This window comes from Eucalyptus grandis, chromosome 9, assembly GCF_016545825.1.
Source record: "Eucalyptus grandis isolate ANBG69807.140 chromosome 9, ASM1654582v1, whole genome shotgun sequence".
Lineage (NCBI taxonomy): Eukaryota > Viridiplantae > Streptophyta > Magnoliopsida > Myrtales > Myrtaceae > Eucalyptus > Eucalyptus grandis.
In genome coordinates, this window is record NC_052620.1 from 27,202,298 (window position 1) to 27,217,394 (window position 15,097).

Consider the following 15,097-nt stretch of genomic DNA (forward strand, 5'->3'; position numbering starts at 1 on the left):
CAGAGACAATGAGGCGATGGCGACGGCGATTGGGAAAAAGGAAAGAAAGAAAAAGAATCGAGATGCAATTCGAGATGCTCAAATTGTGTTGTGTTAATGTATTAGTCCCTCACCGGATAACGTTAAAATGTAGAAATCACTAACTTTAGAGGGACCCTAATTCATTCTAGAAATAACCATACCGACTACTAGGCATTTATCATCTCCTTTTCCTTTTCACTAAAGAGGATGATCAAATCAATTTTCCACATTGGACTAAATAGAAAAATGGACTTGTTAACATAACAGTCTTTGAGATATTTAGAAAATAACTTCCTATTGTGAATCATAAATTTTCGAAGGAGTATACTTCATAATAATTTATAATTTATAATTATTTAATTTTTTTTATAATTAAGAATAGATTTTTATTTTCACAATAAATTAAGCACTGTCATTCAATTATTTTTAAAGAAGAATTAAAAAAAAAAAGGGTAAAAAACATAGGCACCTACCCTGTCCCTTTTGATGCTCCTGTTCCCCGTCAATCGCGCCAACATTAGCCCGAATTCCGCCCGTCCTTATAGGCCCATCGACAATTCAACGCCATCAAAGCCCAAAAACGCATCGGACCACAGTGCCACGATCCCGTGGATCATCATCATCCCTCGCGCACGCGCGCATCCGACCGTCCAGGCCCCGTGGGCCAGGCTCCCGAATGGGTTTGCTGCCGTCGGATCAAAAGGCTTTAAAAAAGGTCACGGTTCCAGCAGTGCCAATCATCCCTTACGTGGGGCCCGAAAAGCGGCAGGAGAAGACGGAGAAAAAGGTCTCTCAGAACTCATCACTTCATCAGCCTGTCAAGTTGTTCCCCCCCCCACCCCCTGGCTTTTTCTCGTGGAAAGCAAAAAGATAACGATAATGACAACGGTTGCAGTGATGATAATAACCAAATAAATAAATAAATAAAAGAAGAATAAAGAAAGCTTCCCGATTCATTAGGTTAATAATTCGACTCTTAAAGCAGTAATTATATACACGGTACGACATGTAAATATAATAATAATGATGAATTCTAAATTGTGAACTTTCCTAATCAGTTGCTTCCTAAATAATTCCAAATAAAAAATATCAAATATTCTTATTTTTATTTAGGGTCGATATGATAAAAAAACTCAAAATCAATATATCTTTGATAGATTTACGTTCAAATTAATTTTTTAATTACCAAAGAACCCAATCAAACTGATACACACATAATAAATTTATTTCAAATTAAATTTTTGATAACTAAAATCTTGAAATTGATATATTTGTCACAATTTTATTCATCGTTAATTTCCATTAGATAAAATTAATATCACAAAAATTTACAAATTGATATACTTGTGTTCCGTCAATTGTTATATATTATCAAATTTAACAATTTAACGATAAAATTTAACGAAAATTAATAAAATTTAATACCAAATTGAATTTTTTGATTGTTAAAAAGTTGGTTTTTAGTAAATTTATTTCCGTCATATTAACCTCCAATTTAAGAAGACTGTTAGAATTGTTGATTACATGAATTCCGAGTAAGTTTGTGTGTGAAGTTCCACCGAATCAACGGCCGCAATCACATCGAGTTGACAGATCCAGGCAGATGCAAAGGGAAAAAAAAAAATGGAAAAAAAGGTTTCTATGGATTAAGGAATTTCGAAAAGAAAGGAGGGAAGAAATAGGCACCGTTGAAAAACCGTAGGAGGGCCCCGCCAAGAAAGACGGTGATTATTTGTAATGACAAAAAAGGAAAAAGGAGTTGGAGGTGGGGAACGGTGGGGGCCACGCGCTCGTGAGGCACGTGACCGGGTGCTCGCAATTCCGAGCCATTCGGCACCGCATGAGGCCCTCATGGATGCGCGAATTTAAACATCGATCGGTCAAATTGCGTGAACATGGAATTTTGCCCCCCGGCACCCTTTTTCTTTTCCCACCTTTTCGAAGTTTGTTGCGCCTTTCAAATAGCATGCACATCGCATTAACCAACCACGATTTATCAAATTTTCAAGCAAAATAACAATCGTAAAACATTTTGAAGATTCCAATTTCCACATCAATCAAGTGATATGACAGAAAGAATAAGACGAGTGACTTCTAAATATCGGCTCAAAATGTAATGTGTTTTTTGAAACTTTGACTCAAAATGTAGTACTGTCTATAAACTTATAATTTATTCAAAATTATATTGAATAAATTTAAAATTTAAGAATTATGTCGCACATCAAATCAAACTGATGTATGAATTTATGTCATTTTCCGAATAACATAACGTGTAATCAGGCGATTGAAAAAGGAAGAATATGGTGACATCGGAAGATGTAGAGGCACGGCTATATATCTCCAAAATGAGAAGAATCGAAATTGAATTGCAGATGGACAAAGAAACTGACCGTGGGGGGGGGTCCCTCCGGAGCAGGCAAGAGAAAGAAAAAGGAAAAATTGAAGGGGGCGTGAAAAAACAAAGAATATCAAAGAGGTCCCGCAGATATATAGGCCGACTCGTCTCTTCATAGGATAGGCGACAAAATCATATCCATCCCCCACTCCCCCCTTCCCCTAAAAAATCAAAATTTTAATCGAATTAAAGTCATCCTTGGAAAAAAAAAAAAAAAAAAAAAAAACCCAATCAAAACGATGATATTTCCGAAGGTTAAAAGTTAAATTGATAATATTTTTTTTAAATATGACAAAAAGACAATAATTTCAAATTTCTACTTATATCACTGCATTTCCTGTCGGCACTTCCACTTATTCCACACTCTCTCTCTCTCTCTCATGGCGGCTTCTTCCTTCTTCTTCGCTCTCTTCTCCTTCTTCCTCTTCTCCGGCGGCTGCTCCGGCGACGGCGAGGCGGCGGCGAAGACCTACATCGTCCGCGTCGACGCCGGGTCCAAGCCCTCCATCTTCCCCACCCACTACCACTGGTACACCTCCGAGTTCGCCGACCCGGCCCGCATCCTCCACACCTACGATACCGTCTTCCACGGCTTCTCCGCCTCCCTCACCGGGGCCCAGGCCTCCGCCCTCCTCCGCCACCCCAACGTCCTCGCCGCCTTCGAGGACCGCCGCCGCCGCCTCCACACCACCCGCTCCCCGCAGTTCCTGGGCCTCCGGAACCAGCGCGGCCTCTGGTCCGAGTCCGACTACGGCTCCGACGTCGTCGTCGGCGTCTTCGACACGGGCATCACTCCCGGGCGCCGCAGCTTCTCGACCAGAACCTCGGTCCCGTGCCGAAGCGCTGGAAGGGCGTTTGCGAGGCGGGCGTCGGGTTCTCCCTCAAAAGCTGTAACCGGAAGATCGTCGGAGCGAGATTCTTCTCTAAAGGGAACGAGGCCGCCGGAAGGTCTGCCGGTCCGGCGATCGGAATCAACGAGACGGTCGAGTTCAGGTGATTCATCTGATAATTGGCAGCTCTTGAGCTGATTTTAGTCCTGTACTGTGCAAAGCTGAGCTGATTTTAGTACTTCTTGAAAATGTTCTGACACAGGTCGCCGAGAGATGCCGACGGGCACGGGACGCACACGGCGTCGACGGCTGCCGGAAGATACACGTTCCAGGCTTCAATGTCCGGTTACGCTATGGGAGTCGCCAAGGGGGTCGCGCCGAAAGCACGTATCGCGTCCTACAAGGTGTGTTGGAAGGATTCCGGTTGTTTTGATTCTGATATCCTAGCGGCGTTCGACACGGCCGTTAAGGACGGTGTCGACGTGATATCAATCTCGATCGGAGGCGGAGACGGAGTCTCCTCGCCATACTATCTCGACCCTATTGCGATCGGGTCTTATGGGGCCGTCGCGAATGGGGTCTTCGTCTCGGCCTCGGCCGGCAATGATGGGCCGAACGAGATGTCGGTGACGAACCTGGCCCCGTGGCTGACCACAGTGGGCGCCAGCACAATCGACCGGAACTTCCCAGCCGACGTGACCCTCGGCAACGGAGTCAAGCTATCCGGCGTGTCCCTCTACGCTGGACCGCCCCTGGAAGGCAAAATGTATCCCCTGGTCTATCCTGGCAAATCGGGGGTGTTATCTGCTTCGCTTTGTATGGAGAATTCTCTTGATCCAAATCTCGTGAAGGGCAAGATCGTAATTTGTGACCGCGGCAGCAGCCCCCGGGTTGCTAAAGGCCTGGTGGTGCAGAAAGCTGGTGGCATCGGCATGATTCTTGCGAATGGAATGTCTAATGGTGAAGGCCTAGTTGGTGATGCTCATGTCATTCCCACTGCTGCACTCGGTGCTAACGAGGGTGATGCAGTGAAGTCCTATATTAAGTTGACTGCGAAACCGACTGCCACCATCGATTTCCGCGGTACCCAGCTCGGGATCAAGCCAGCTCCGGTAGTGGCCTCATTCTCGGGACGTGGCCCGAACGGGCTAGACCCGGAAATCCTGAAACCAGACTTGATTGCCCCTGGGGTGAACATTTTGGCAGCTTGGACCGATGCAGTCGGTCCGACTGGGTTGCCCTCAGATAAGAGGAAGACCGAGTTTAACATCCTGTCAGGGACTTCGATGGCTTGCCCCCACGTGAGCGGCGCTGCTGCATTGCTCAAGTCGGCGCACCCAGATTGGAGCCCTGCCATGATCCGATCGGCCATGATGACCACGGCCAATTTGGTTGATAACCGTAACCAGCGGATCAGTGATGAATCCACTGGGAAGAATGGGAGCCCCTATGATTTCGGTGCTGGGCATCTACATCTTGATCTAGCTATGGACCCAGGACTAGTCTATGACATTACAAACGATGACTATGTGAGCTTCTTGTGCGGGATCGGTTACTCCAACAAGATCATTCAGGTGATCACTCGATTGCCGGCGAATTGCCCTGCCAAGAAGCCCTTACCAGAGAACCTGAATTACCCTTCGATATCTGCCCTTTTCTTGACATCGTCGAAGGGGGTCCAGAGCAAGACCTTCATCCGGACCGCAACAAATGTGGGCCAACCAAACGCGGTCTACCAGGTGAGGGTCGAGTCGGTGCCCAAAGGAGTCACCATAAGCGTGAAGCCGGCCAAGCTGGTGTTCACGGAGGCCGTCAAGAAGCAGAGCTACGTGGTGACCGTGACGGCGGACACCCGCAACTTGGAGCTTGACGACTCGGGCGCGGCCTTTGGGTCGCTCGCTTGGTCCGACGGGAAGCACGTGGTGAGGAGCCCCATCGCGATTACCGAAATAACCATGATGTGAATGGTTTAGGCTTGTAGGTTTGATGCTCTGATCAGAAATGGCGGTTCTTTGATCAGGAGATGTTTTTAGCTATGTTATATAGTTGGGAAGAGCTGCTTAGGGAAAGTGCAAAGTGCGAAGTAAGAGGGAGTGGAACGTCTTCTGAAGTGTAGGATTCAGCTATCACTCATGGAAGAGCTCTCTTCGTGCTTAGTCTTAAAATCTGCATCTTGAAGTTTTTTTCTGCTTTGACTGCAACTTTTTCTTTTTCACATGATGCATATAGAGATGGACTTTCAGGGTCTCTCTATAAAAATCATGTTCTTAGTACCGTCATGTAAAACAGTCAGATCGAGAAGGAGGCTTGAACCTTGATTCAAGCAGAAGTGGTAAAAACTCAAATCTTTGTGATATTCTCTCTTCCAAAGTTAGTAATGCTCACCGCGAAATTCGAAGTGGGTGTTTCTTTCTTTTGCGTGCGGTCTTGTCGCACTTTTTTTTCCTTTGATTTTCCTGAGTTGATGAGCGTGAGGAAGCCTCGAATCTGAAACATCCTCGTTTAATACGAACGGAAGCTGATTTTTTTTTTAAATGTTTTTGCATTACAATAGCCGATGTCTCGCTGTCTGGTGTGGGACAATGGTCTGCGGATTCGGGAGGAGAAGATTCTCTAGCCGTTGGGGGAGTCTCTCGATTGTCTCGTCGGATTGCGAAAATCCATGGGCAAAAATTTCAAGACTCGTTCGTGATTTTACTAGCCTCGTGAATCGAGCAAGACCGGAACCAAGTCTAGAAAAACGATTCAAACATTCTCGCATGGTAAAAATTGTTTGGAAAGAGGAAACTCCTCTTCTTGTTCTCCACTGAAGTTAGGTTTTAGGTACATGAAGTTCTTACGTTGATGGATTTGTAGATGGTGAAACCATCATTGGACCATGTTCGCTAAGAAACACCAAAGAGCGGTCCCATAAGTGCTAAAGCAAAGATGATGGAATTGATAGGATCCTGTCCTAGCCTTTTTTGTCACCATATCTAATCAAAGCTAGATAGCATTAAGGCGACCGAGACAAACCCCACAAATGCAATAATTCGTGTTCTGTCCAACAATCATTCAATGCTGAGAAGGTACACACGATTGATGCAATTTCGCTAAATGCCTAAGTGCCGACCACCTTTCAATTCGCTATAGCAACACGCGTGTTATGATTATTTATACTTAGTCAACTTAAATGAAAATATGTGCTCTTTTCTACTTGAAAAGAACGGCACTCAAGGCTCACAAAAATACTACCAATAATTATAATAGAATATGCTGATACCATATCGAATATTTTCGTCGGTTGTGTTTTATCTTAAAGTTACAAGATAAACAAGAGTTTGGAATCGATCGTTTTACGTCAAGTTAGAATCTTTCATTGCTTGCAAGATCTTGCTTTTCTAAAGGGAAATTCGTTTCTCTTTTTTGAGTGGAGAGAACAAAATTGGACATTATAGAATTTTCTATAATTTTCTACACGACATACTCAGGCTTAGCTACGATCTTAGAACTTTGAGAACAAATCAACCTACTTACTCTCAGTGAGCGGATGATTCATATGGAAGTCAAATCTTTCCTCCATTATTACCCGAAGCAAAAAAGAGTTATGCTTTGTTAATATGGAACGTATATATGCTAAATGACTGTTGTTATTCAAGAGAATTCACAATCGGACATTATTGGAAGCACTTACACAAGTAAATTCACTACTTGAATTTAAATTGTAAAATGAATTTGAAGCTGGACATGTATTTCTCAAGGCTCGAAATCATGTCTACTCCATCATAACACGGTACTCATCGCAGAGGATTCTGCAACAAGCGATCTCGTGCCAACATATGCCTCCCCGGCAGCTCCTCGAGCATCGGGGACCGAAATCGCACTGAAGGATTGCCGCTACGTCGATGGCTAGAGCAACAGATACTACCGTGAAGGTCAAAATCGCGGAGAGAAGGAGAAGAGCCAGTAAAGACCATCTGGTTCCCAGAGGACAGAACAATCCAAACAGCTCCAGTGATTTCAATATCAGCACGATACTGAGCCAGAGACATTTCCAGTTCGATGCTAGATAGTCTGATATCCTCATTGCTAATAATATCCTGAAGAGAAAGAACTTCGGGCACTTTGAAAGATGGAGAAGAGCATTTATATAACTTGGAATGATGGGGGTTGCCGCAGCAAGTTGAAAAGGGAGAGAGATGATTGTGGAGCTAGAAAGCCATGGAACTGTCTAGCCATGGCTCTCATTAATGTCTCCCTATTCATTCACAGAGAGAGAGAGAGAGAGAGAGAGAGAGAGAGAGAGAGAGAGATGTGCTGACTAGTGAAATTAGGAAATATCTTTTTATATTTCAAGAATTAGAGAGATGGAGCTCATGACATCGATGTCCACATGAGTTGGGCACCACATATCAAAATCAGTGTATAAACTTATCTGGAACATGCAAGAAGCGGCGGGCCAGATCTCATCTTGATATGAATTCAACCTACCTTTCCACAATTTTACTGGTTAAAGTGAAAAATCTGTGAGAGATAACGGTCCAGTGAAGTGAATACAAGCACACCTCCACGAAGTGAATGAAGAACACCTCGATGAATTTTTGCATTCGACGACATTCTGAAAAAGAGATTTACATAAATGAAAGAAAAGATCCATGTGTTAATAGGGAATCAGAGATATCTGTGAGAAAGCCAATGTCTAATCCGAGCTGAAAATTATTTCCATCACCCATCAAGCCCCTGCAATGGGTCGCTCTTGCACATTCCACCAGAACACTCCGGGTCCACTGCATATGCAATATGCCAAGATCTGGCAATTCAGCCCACGAGTTTTGATCCACTTGTTCGGCTTTAATGCTGTTCTGTAATTTCAGGTCTCTAGCGAATCAAATCAGGAAAGATATGATGCAATTATAGCCGCAGCAGTACCCGGCAAAGTAATACTAGATCAAACCCAATCATCATCATCATCTGATATGGAATGCCCTCTTTCTCCTTCAGACTCTAACAGCTTTACTTAGTAGAGAGGTTGCAACTTCAAGGCGTCCTCCTACATGCGGATAAAACAACAGGAGTTTTCAAATCGTTTCCACTGTTTTCTCTAGATGTTGCCCCCCGGTTCTGATAAATAAACGATTCCTGAGTAGTTCAAGTGTCCTACTCCATCTTCAGGTTAAAAGCCCTACAACATGGGTCAGACAGATGCTTATCCACGAAAGATATGTCAGAAGGATATAGGTCCTTCTTCATGTCTGAGATGTTACGCTGCTAATTATTTGTCATCTGGTGAATTTAACAAATCAACTCTTCCGAGTGAACATAGCTCAGTCGAACCACCTGGAAGCATCAGGCCAGGTTTCACATCAGTTGCTTATAGTTATGGAAGCCCAAAGAGGAACGTTTGTGCAGCATTGTCCAATTCGTTTGTGCGGCATTGTCCAATACAATGGAGAGTGAAAACTTGCTCAAGTAACTCACTGCCATTTATTCCAATGTTTCTCCTAAGACCACTTGTAGCAACATCTTATAGTAGGACAGAACACTCCCATGACCAAATTGCCGATTGATGAGAAACAAGCGAAATAGGTTCCTCAATGAATTCGTGCATGAAAAGCCACCCTCCACACTGACAAGATAAAATATCCATATAAGCAATCTCATCCAAAATCAATCGCCATTCCATGGATTGCGCTGACAGCTTTGTTCTTTGTTAAGTCTTTATTTTCCATACTGGATCTCAGAACTTCAGCATCCTTAAATCTCCCAGCTGATGCATAGACATTTGACAGAAGCACAACTTGATCCCATTTTCTCATTTCATGTTTGGACAAACTTCTTGCTGCTAGTTCGGCAAGCTCCACATTCCCATGAACCAGGCACCCACTAAGAAGAGCCTTCCAAACGTCTGGGCCCACCTGATCCAAAACATAATTGGCAAAGCCATGTGCGACAGACAAGCATCCCGCACGAGCAAGCAAGTCAACTAAGCACCGCAGATGCTGCTCGTGAGGCCTAATTCTGCTCTCTTCAACCATTTGATTGAAAATCCTTAGTCCATCTTCCACCAGCCCTGCATGACTACAAGCATTCAAAACAATCAGGTAAGTCGCACTATCAGGATCCACCCCCCGCATCCTCATATCATAGTAGAAATTTACTGCAGTTTCTCCGGCACCATTAACTCCATAACCTTTCAATATTACATTCCAGGAGACTATATCCCGAAGACAACCCATCTCCTCGAATGCACAAAGGGCCGGTTCCATGACCCCACATTTTGAGTATGCTGATATGAGACTATTCTGGACTGCTCTACATGGCAAAAGACCAGATCCAAGTGCATGACAGTGAAGCTGCTCGCATAGATCCAGTGCAGCGAGCTCTGCACTAGCGACTAGAACACCAACCAATGAAATTGAATCAAGGCGAAAGCTTTCTTCCTCTCGTGCTCTTACCCATAGGCGCAAAGCCTCTTGTGGACGTCCAAAATGTGCACATCCTGAGATTATCGCTGTCCAAGAAATTACTGTTTTCTGGGATGTGTGATCAAAAACCATTCTTGAAAGATCCAATTGACCACACTTCGAATACATGGCAACAAGAGAGTTCATAACAGAAACCTCATTAGCAAAGCCACAAACAATAACCTGAGCATGTACTTGTCTTCCTTTAGTTGAATCTCCTAATAGTACACAAGCAGAGATCAGGTTGATAACAACTACTTCATCAGGATTGGCACCGGCATCTCTCATCTCATGGAAAAGCTTCATCACATCAGTTGCACGTTCAAGGCGGATAAATAAACTCATCATTGTACTCCAACTAATGATATCTTTGTTTCCCATCAAACAAAAAAGTTTTGTAGCACCAGATAAATCCAGAAAACTAGAATACATGTTCAGAATCGAATTATTTACAGATGGATGTGACAAGAGACCAACCTTCATAATCAAGCTGTGAACAGAATCTAGTTGCAGTGATCCTAACGCAGCACATGCCTGGACAATGGACACCATTGTCGCTATACTGGATACAATGCCAACCGTCCTAAGTTGGTTAAAGAGTACAAGAGCCTCTTTGAAAAGATCATTATACACAAACCCAGTAATGGCCGCGTTGAAGGAAATCAAACCTGGGTTCCTTAGTCCTTGAAACACCTTGTAAGAGCCACCAATATTTCTGCATTTCGCATAAGCATCTAATAATGCAGTGCCAACAATCAAATTATCCTCTTGCCCATTCTTAACAATTAATCCATGAACACATTGGAGCCACGAGTCACCAAAACCTGCAACACCGACAACAACTCCAACCATGGTGAAAGAATTCGGGACCACGCCAGACATTCTCATTCGAGAAAAAGCTTCCATGGATCTTTCACGATACCCATTTTTAGCGTACCCATAAACCATGATCGACCAGGAAACTACATCTTTATCAGGGATTTTCTCAAACAGCTTCTCTGCTTCGCCAATATTACACAACTTGAAGTGGCTGCTCAAGATTTTCGTGCGTTCGTAGCGGTTGGCAACGCTGGAAACGGAGGGTGGGCAGTGAGTGCAAATGCTCTTCAGTTGAAAACGAATCCGGTTGCTCCTGAAGATCATAGGATTACACAACCAAGAGTCGAAGACGCGACCTTTGCATTACTCCGAAACACCGAAGTTCTTCACTCCTCATTCAGTCCAACCGACAGTTGCGAAAGTCTTAGTCAGATATCTCTCGGTCGGCTGCATAATTGCAAATCGCATGTAAGTGTCGAAATCAAATCAACACAAATCGATCCGATGGAAAAAATAACTTTCTGTTTCTTGCAAAAATCAAACGCGACTTGGGAATCGTAGGAAAGCGCGGGACAGCGTGCCGACTCTCTTAAAAAAAATATCTAAAAAACCGCCGCACACGGCCTCTCCTGTTTCAGACACGTCTCCCTCTCTCTCTCTCTCTGCAAATTCATTCCTTAACCGACAAGCCCACCATGTTTCTTCCTTCTTAAGTTTCACTATCTTCATAAGCACCTTCTCCGTCACCTTGCTTAACCCAATCGATCTTCTTCACCCCGCGCACGCTCGCTCGCTCATCGAATCCTTCTATCGCCATGTCTTCGCCAAAGCGCTCTGAAAATCCCGCGAACCCGCTCTACCCAGAAGTGATCCTGTCCAACCCAGAAGCGACTTCGCCGTTCTACGCGACCCCCGCCACTTCGTCGTCTTCTTCCCCGTCTCTGTATCCTCCCGTCGACATGACAGACGCTGCCGAGAACCTCTTCCCCGAAAGCGACAACCTTTATGCCCAACCGTCGGAAGAAACGCTCGTGAAGGTCCCCGGCGCGATGGTCCACCTCATCCAAACCGAGAAAAGCATCGAACTTGCTTGCGGCGAACTCACCATAGTCGGCCTCCGGCAGGGCGACAATGTGATCGCGGTGCTCGCGCGCGTCGGCGACGAAATCCAGTGGCCCCTGGCCAAGGACGAGCCGGCGGTCAAGCTCGACGACACCCACTATTTCTTCACCCTGCGTGTGCCGGCGGATGGTGGGGATTCGGACCGCGGGGAGGGGGGCGATTTCGAGATGCTGAATTACGGACTGACTTTCGCGGCGAAAGGGCAGGATGGCTTGCTGAAGGAGTTGGATAGGGTTTTGGAGGCGTACAGTTGCTTCTCGGTGCAGGAGGTGAAGGAGATGGAGAACTGGGAGATGGTGGCGAGGGAGCTGTCCCCGGACGACTTGAGGTCGAAGGAGAAGAAGCAGTTGGTGGAGGAGAACTCGGCCGCGTATTGGACAGCGTTGGCGCCCAACGTTGAGGAATACAGTGGGCGGGTCGCGAGGCTGATCGCGGCCGGGTCGGGGCAGCTGATCAAGGGCATTCTGTGGTGTGGTGATGTAACGGTGGAGAGATTGAAGTGGGCGGATGAGTTCCTTAGGAGGAGGTTGGGCCCTGCTTCTAAGTCAGAGATCAGTGCAGGAGCAATGGAGAGGATTAAAAGGTGATAAGATGACCTCTTAGCATGTTGGTTTACTCTTTTTCGTCTCCTTCGATTCCTTTACTCTTTCAAAGATGAGTTTTACGCAATTAATTTGATTCGAGTTTAAGGGTTACTGAGATATTGGTAATGTCACGTTTGATGCTTTTGTTTTCACTAGATTGCTTGTAACTAGTTCACTGAATGTTCTGAAAGTTCTACCGACAAGAGGGATGTAGGTCTTTTAGATGGGTGTTGCTTTTACGTGATTATCGTTATTAGATGCGTGGCATTATAATATTCTAGGGTTAGGTTGCAAGGTTCTTTTTTCAGAATTTGAAGCCTCTGCTTTCAGACTGTGTAAAAGGACTTCTCATTATATTAGGGACTTGCCAGTTGTGGACAATCGGCATAGATTCAATGACAATGTTTGTGTTTCCCTGCATCGTGAACACGCTTAACCAGTTTAGACTAAATTGAAGTGAAGTAGTAGTCATGTTAAATTGGTTTGAGTAGTAAACTTGAGCTGTTCGATTCTGATCTACATCAGGTTGAATATGGCTTGTTGAATCATCTGTTTCATGCAAAGATATTTCCATTTTAGTAAGAAGAGGGTGACGTTGTAGCAATCAACAGTACTATATATTCCCTAGGTCGATGATAGTTTGTCCTATTTGGAAGTTTGATGATCCCTGTGAAAGTCAATGTGGATTCGTTAGACTTTTATTGTCACTTCTGATAATTTGTGTCTTCACTCAATAGCTGACAACTTGCTAAATTGTTTAGTCTCCGTATTGGATCTCGATCACGTTAGTATATTTAGTTTCTTTCGGTGATGAAGTATGTAATTCTGTTAAATTTTTTCAGGGTTAAAAAGCTGACGAAGATGTCAGAGGACGTGGCGACTGGAATTCTTTCTGGAGTGGTGAAAGTATCCGGCTTCATCACTGGTTCAATTGTAAATTCCAGAGCCGGCAAGAAATTTTTCAGCCTCCTTCCGGGAGAGATTGTGCTCGCTTCTTTGGATGGGTTTAGTAAGTCTTCCATCTTCTTTTGGTCTTTATTTCTGTCATAAAATTGAAATAAATTTTTCATCTGAAGCACTACTGTATTTCTCAATTTTCACCGACTTTATTATATGTCTTTTTGCTGAGTGAGGTCACCATTGCCTTTTCTACTTCTGTCTGCATATTTTTTGTGCTTCAGTTATATAAAAAGTTGACAATTATCACGGTGGTAGCACAACTTAATGGGTGTTTTCTGTTTAGTACGGTTTCCGTAATTTTGCCTTTTCTACTCACTTATCCACTATCTTTATATAGATTATCATCACCAGGCACCACATATAAATTGCATATCTGTGGATTTGTCACCTTTCATCACATTTGTTTTTTTCATGGGAAACAATTTAAGATGCCAAGTTTGATAGATACTAGCATAGATACTAGCAACTGATAAAACGCACTTTGAGTTTGTGGAATTGACTTTAATAGAGATGCAAAAGGCTCCTTAAAGGAGGCATTAGTTGCCTGGAAGGAGTACCGATCAATAGCAGCTTAAACTCTCTCTCTCTCCTTTCTTTTTTTTTTTTTTCTTTTTGGTTTTGCTAAGTGGAAGCTGCTTCAACTTGGAGGTGAAAGTTCTATGCAGTAGGAATTCAGCACTCATAATCTCATTTGCTGAGAAATTAGTTGCGCAGGAATTCTTTAACATCTTTACTCTTTTGGAGACTATAAACTATACTCCTTTTATTGTTCATTTTCATTTACCCTTTTGTTGGTATTGTTGCAGATAAGGTTTGCGATGCTGTTGAAGTTGCTGGAAAGAATGTCATGTCAACAACATCAGTGGTGACAACTGGACTCGTTTCACAGAGGTATATTCATGCAATATGATCGGGTTAATGATTCCACTTACGTATATACTAGGTGTTGCTGGAATATGTGGGGCTATGTTCTTTGGGGTAATCACACAGTTTGTATGGCAAGTTGCATCGCACTAGTGTCCCATCTTTGTGGAATCGTTTTTGGCAATAACTATGTTGTTGCTTTTGAGACAGATCCTTTCTAAATTGTAATCATTTGGCTAATAGTGACATAATGGCCAAGTGGACCTAACGACCAATGAGGAGTACCAAGATTGGTTGCTAACTTGCTATGAGTTGAACATATTGCTGCTCGAGATATCCATAGAATTGCTCTGCATAAGACTTAATATTTTTCCCAAGGGCAGCGTTTCTTCGTTGTTTACTCTGACCAAATTAAGTCAGAAGGTTTAAGTTCTATGGTGCTTTAACTTGGTCTGTTGTTCAACGCAGGTATGGAGAACAAGCGGCTCATGCAACAAACGAAGGCCTAGATGCTGCAGGACATGCTATCGGGACTGCTTGGGCCGTGTTTAAGATAAGAAAGGCCATTAATCCAAAGAGCGTTTTGAAACCAACGACTCTCGTAAAAGCTGCCGCTGAGGCCAATTCTGCTGACGTGAACGCCAAAGGCAAGAAGAATGGCAGTTGAGGAGAGTTCTCTTCCTTATGGCTGCTTATCTTAAGGGAGAACAGGCACATTCTTATGGAAAATAAGAAAGGGGAGAGAGGAAAAGAGAGATGAAACATTGCATAATCTATGTATAAAAGAGTTCTGCCTTTACTTTTTCGTGTGTAAATAATTAGTGGGATGATCTTTTATAGGGTTTGCAGTAGAGCAGTTGTTCTGGAATCTGTTCGTTGCTTTTCTTTGGCGTTATTTGGTGAATGTGCATGAAGTTCCCTGCTTTTATCTCATTGCATCATGAACACAAGGAAATAAAAAACCTGCACATAGTTTTGTCTCTGCAGTTTAGGGAATCATTAGCTGAATCATTGTTGTGCAGGACCAGTTGTTACGACGTGGGTGTCGCGTACCTTCTC

At 43.8% G+C, this 15,097-nt stretch overlaps 3 protein-coding genes across 3 annotated transcripts; 2 read left to right on the forward strand and 1 right to left on the reverse strand.

Annotated features, from left to right (window-relative positions):
- The first annotated feature begins 2,762 nt into the window (after positions 1-2,762).
- LOC104418932 (subtilisin-like protease SBT1.6) lies at positions 2,763-5,656 on the forward strand. The gene is given in 3 exon segments (XM_010030413.3): positions 2,763-3,226; positions 3,229-3,409; positions 3,509-5,656. Coding segments are annotated over 3 exon segments (2,313 nt in total). The 5' UTR covers positions 2,763-2,796; the 3' UTR covers positions 5,211-5,656.
- A 3,226-nt stretch (positions 5,657-8,882) lies between these two features.
- On the reverse strand, positions 8,883-10,832 carry LOC104420574 (pentatricopeptide repeat-containing protein At1g11290, chloroplastic-like). The gene has a single exon (XM_018862437.2). It carries the CDS (start codon positions 10,830-10,832, stop codon positions 8,883-8,885), a length of 1,950 nt encoding a protein of 649 aa, XP_018717982.2.
- Positions 10,833-11,176: 344 nt separating this feature from the next.
- LOC104418934 (protein EARLY-RESPONSIVE TO DEHYDRATION 7, chloroplastic) lies at positions 11,177-14,971 on the forward strand. Its single transcript, XM_010030415.3, has 4 exons — positions 11,177-12,213; positions 13,057-13,223; positions 13,981-14,065; positions 14,507-14,971. Exons 1-4 carry the CDS (start codon positions 11,324-11,326, stop codon positions 14,703-14,705), a joined length of 1,341 nt encoding a protein of 446 aa, XP_010028717.1. The 5' UTR covers positions 11,177-11,323; the 3' UTR covers positions 14,706-14,971.
- The last annotated feature ends 126 nt before the right edge of the window (positions 14,972-15,097 follow it).

What these genes read in the sequence shown, in the direction of transcription:
- LOC104418934 (XM_010030415.3), top strand. Translation starts at nt 11,324, where the DNA reads ATGTCTTCGCCAAAGCGCTCTGAAAATCCCGCGAACCCGCTCTACCCA. An exon ending in CGCTTCTTTGGATGGGTTTA is followed by an intron (nt 13,224 to 13,980) that starts GTAAGTCTTCCA and finishes GTATTGTTGCAG; the next exon opens with ATAAGGTTTGCGATGCTGTT. An exon ending in ACTGGACTCGTTTCACAGAG is followed by an intron (nt 14,066 to 14,506) that starts GTATATTCATGC and finishes TGTTCAACGCAG; the next exon opens with GTATGGAGAACAAGCGGCTC.
- LOC104420574 (XM_018862437.2), bottom strand. Translation starts at nt 10,832, where the DNA reads ATGATCTTCAGGAGCAACCGGATTCGTTTTCAACTGAAGAGCATTTGC.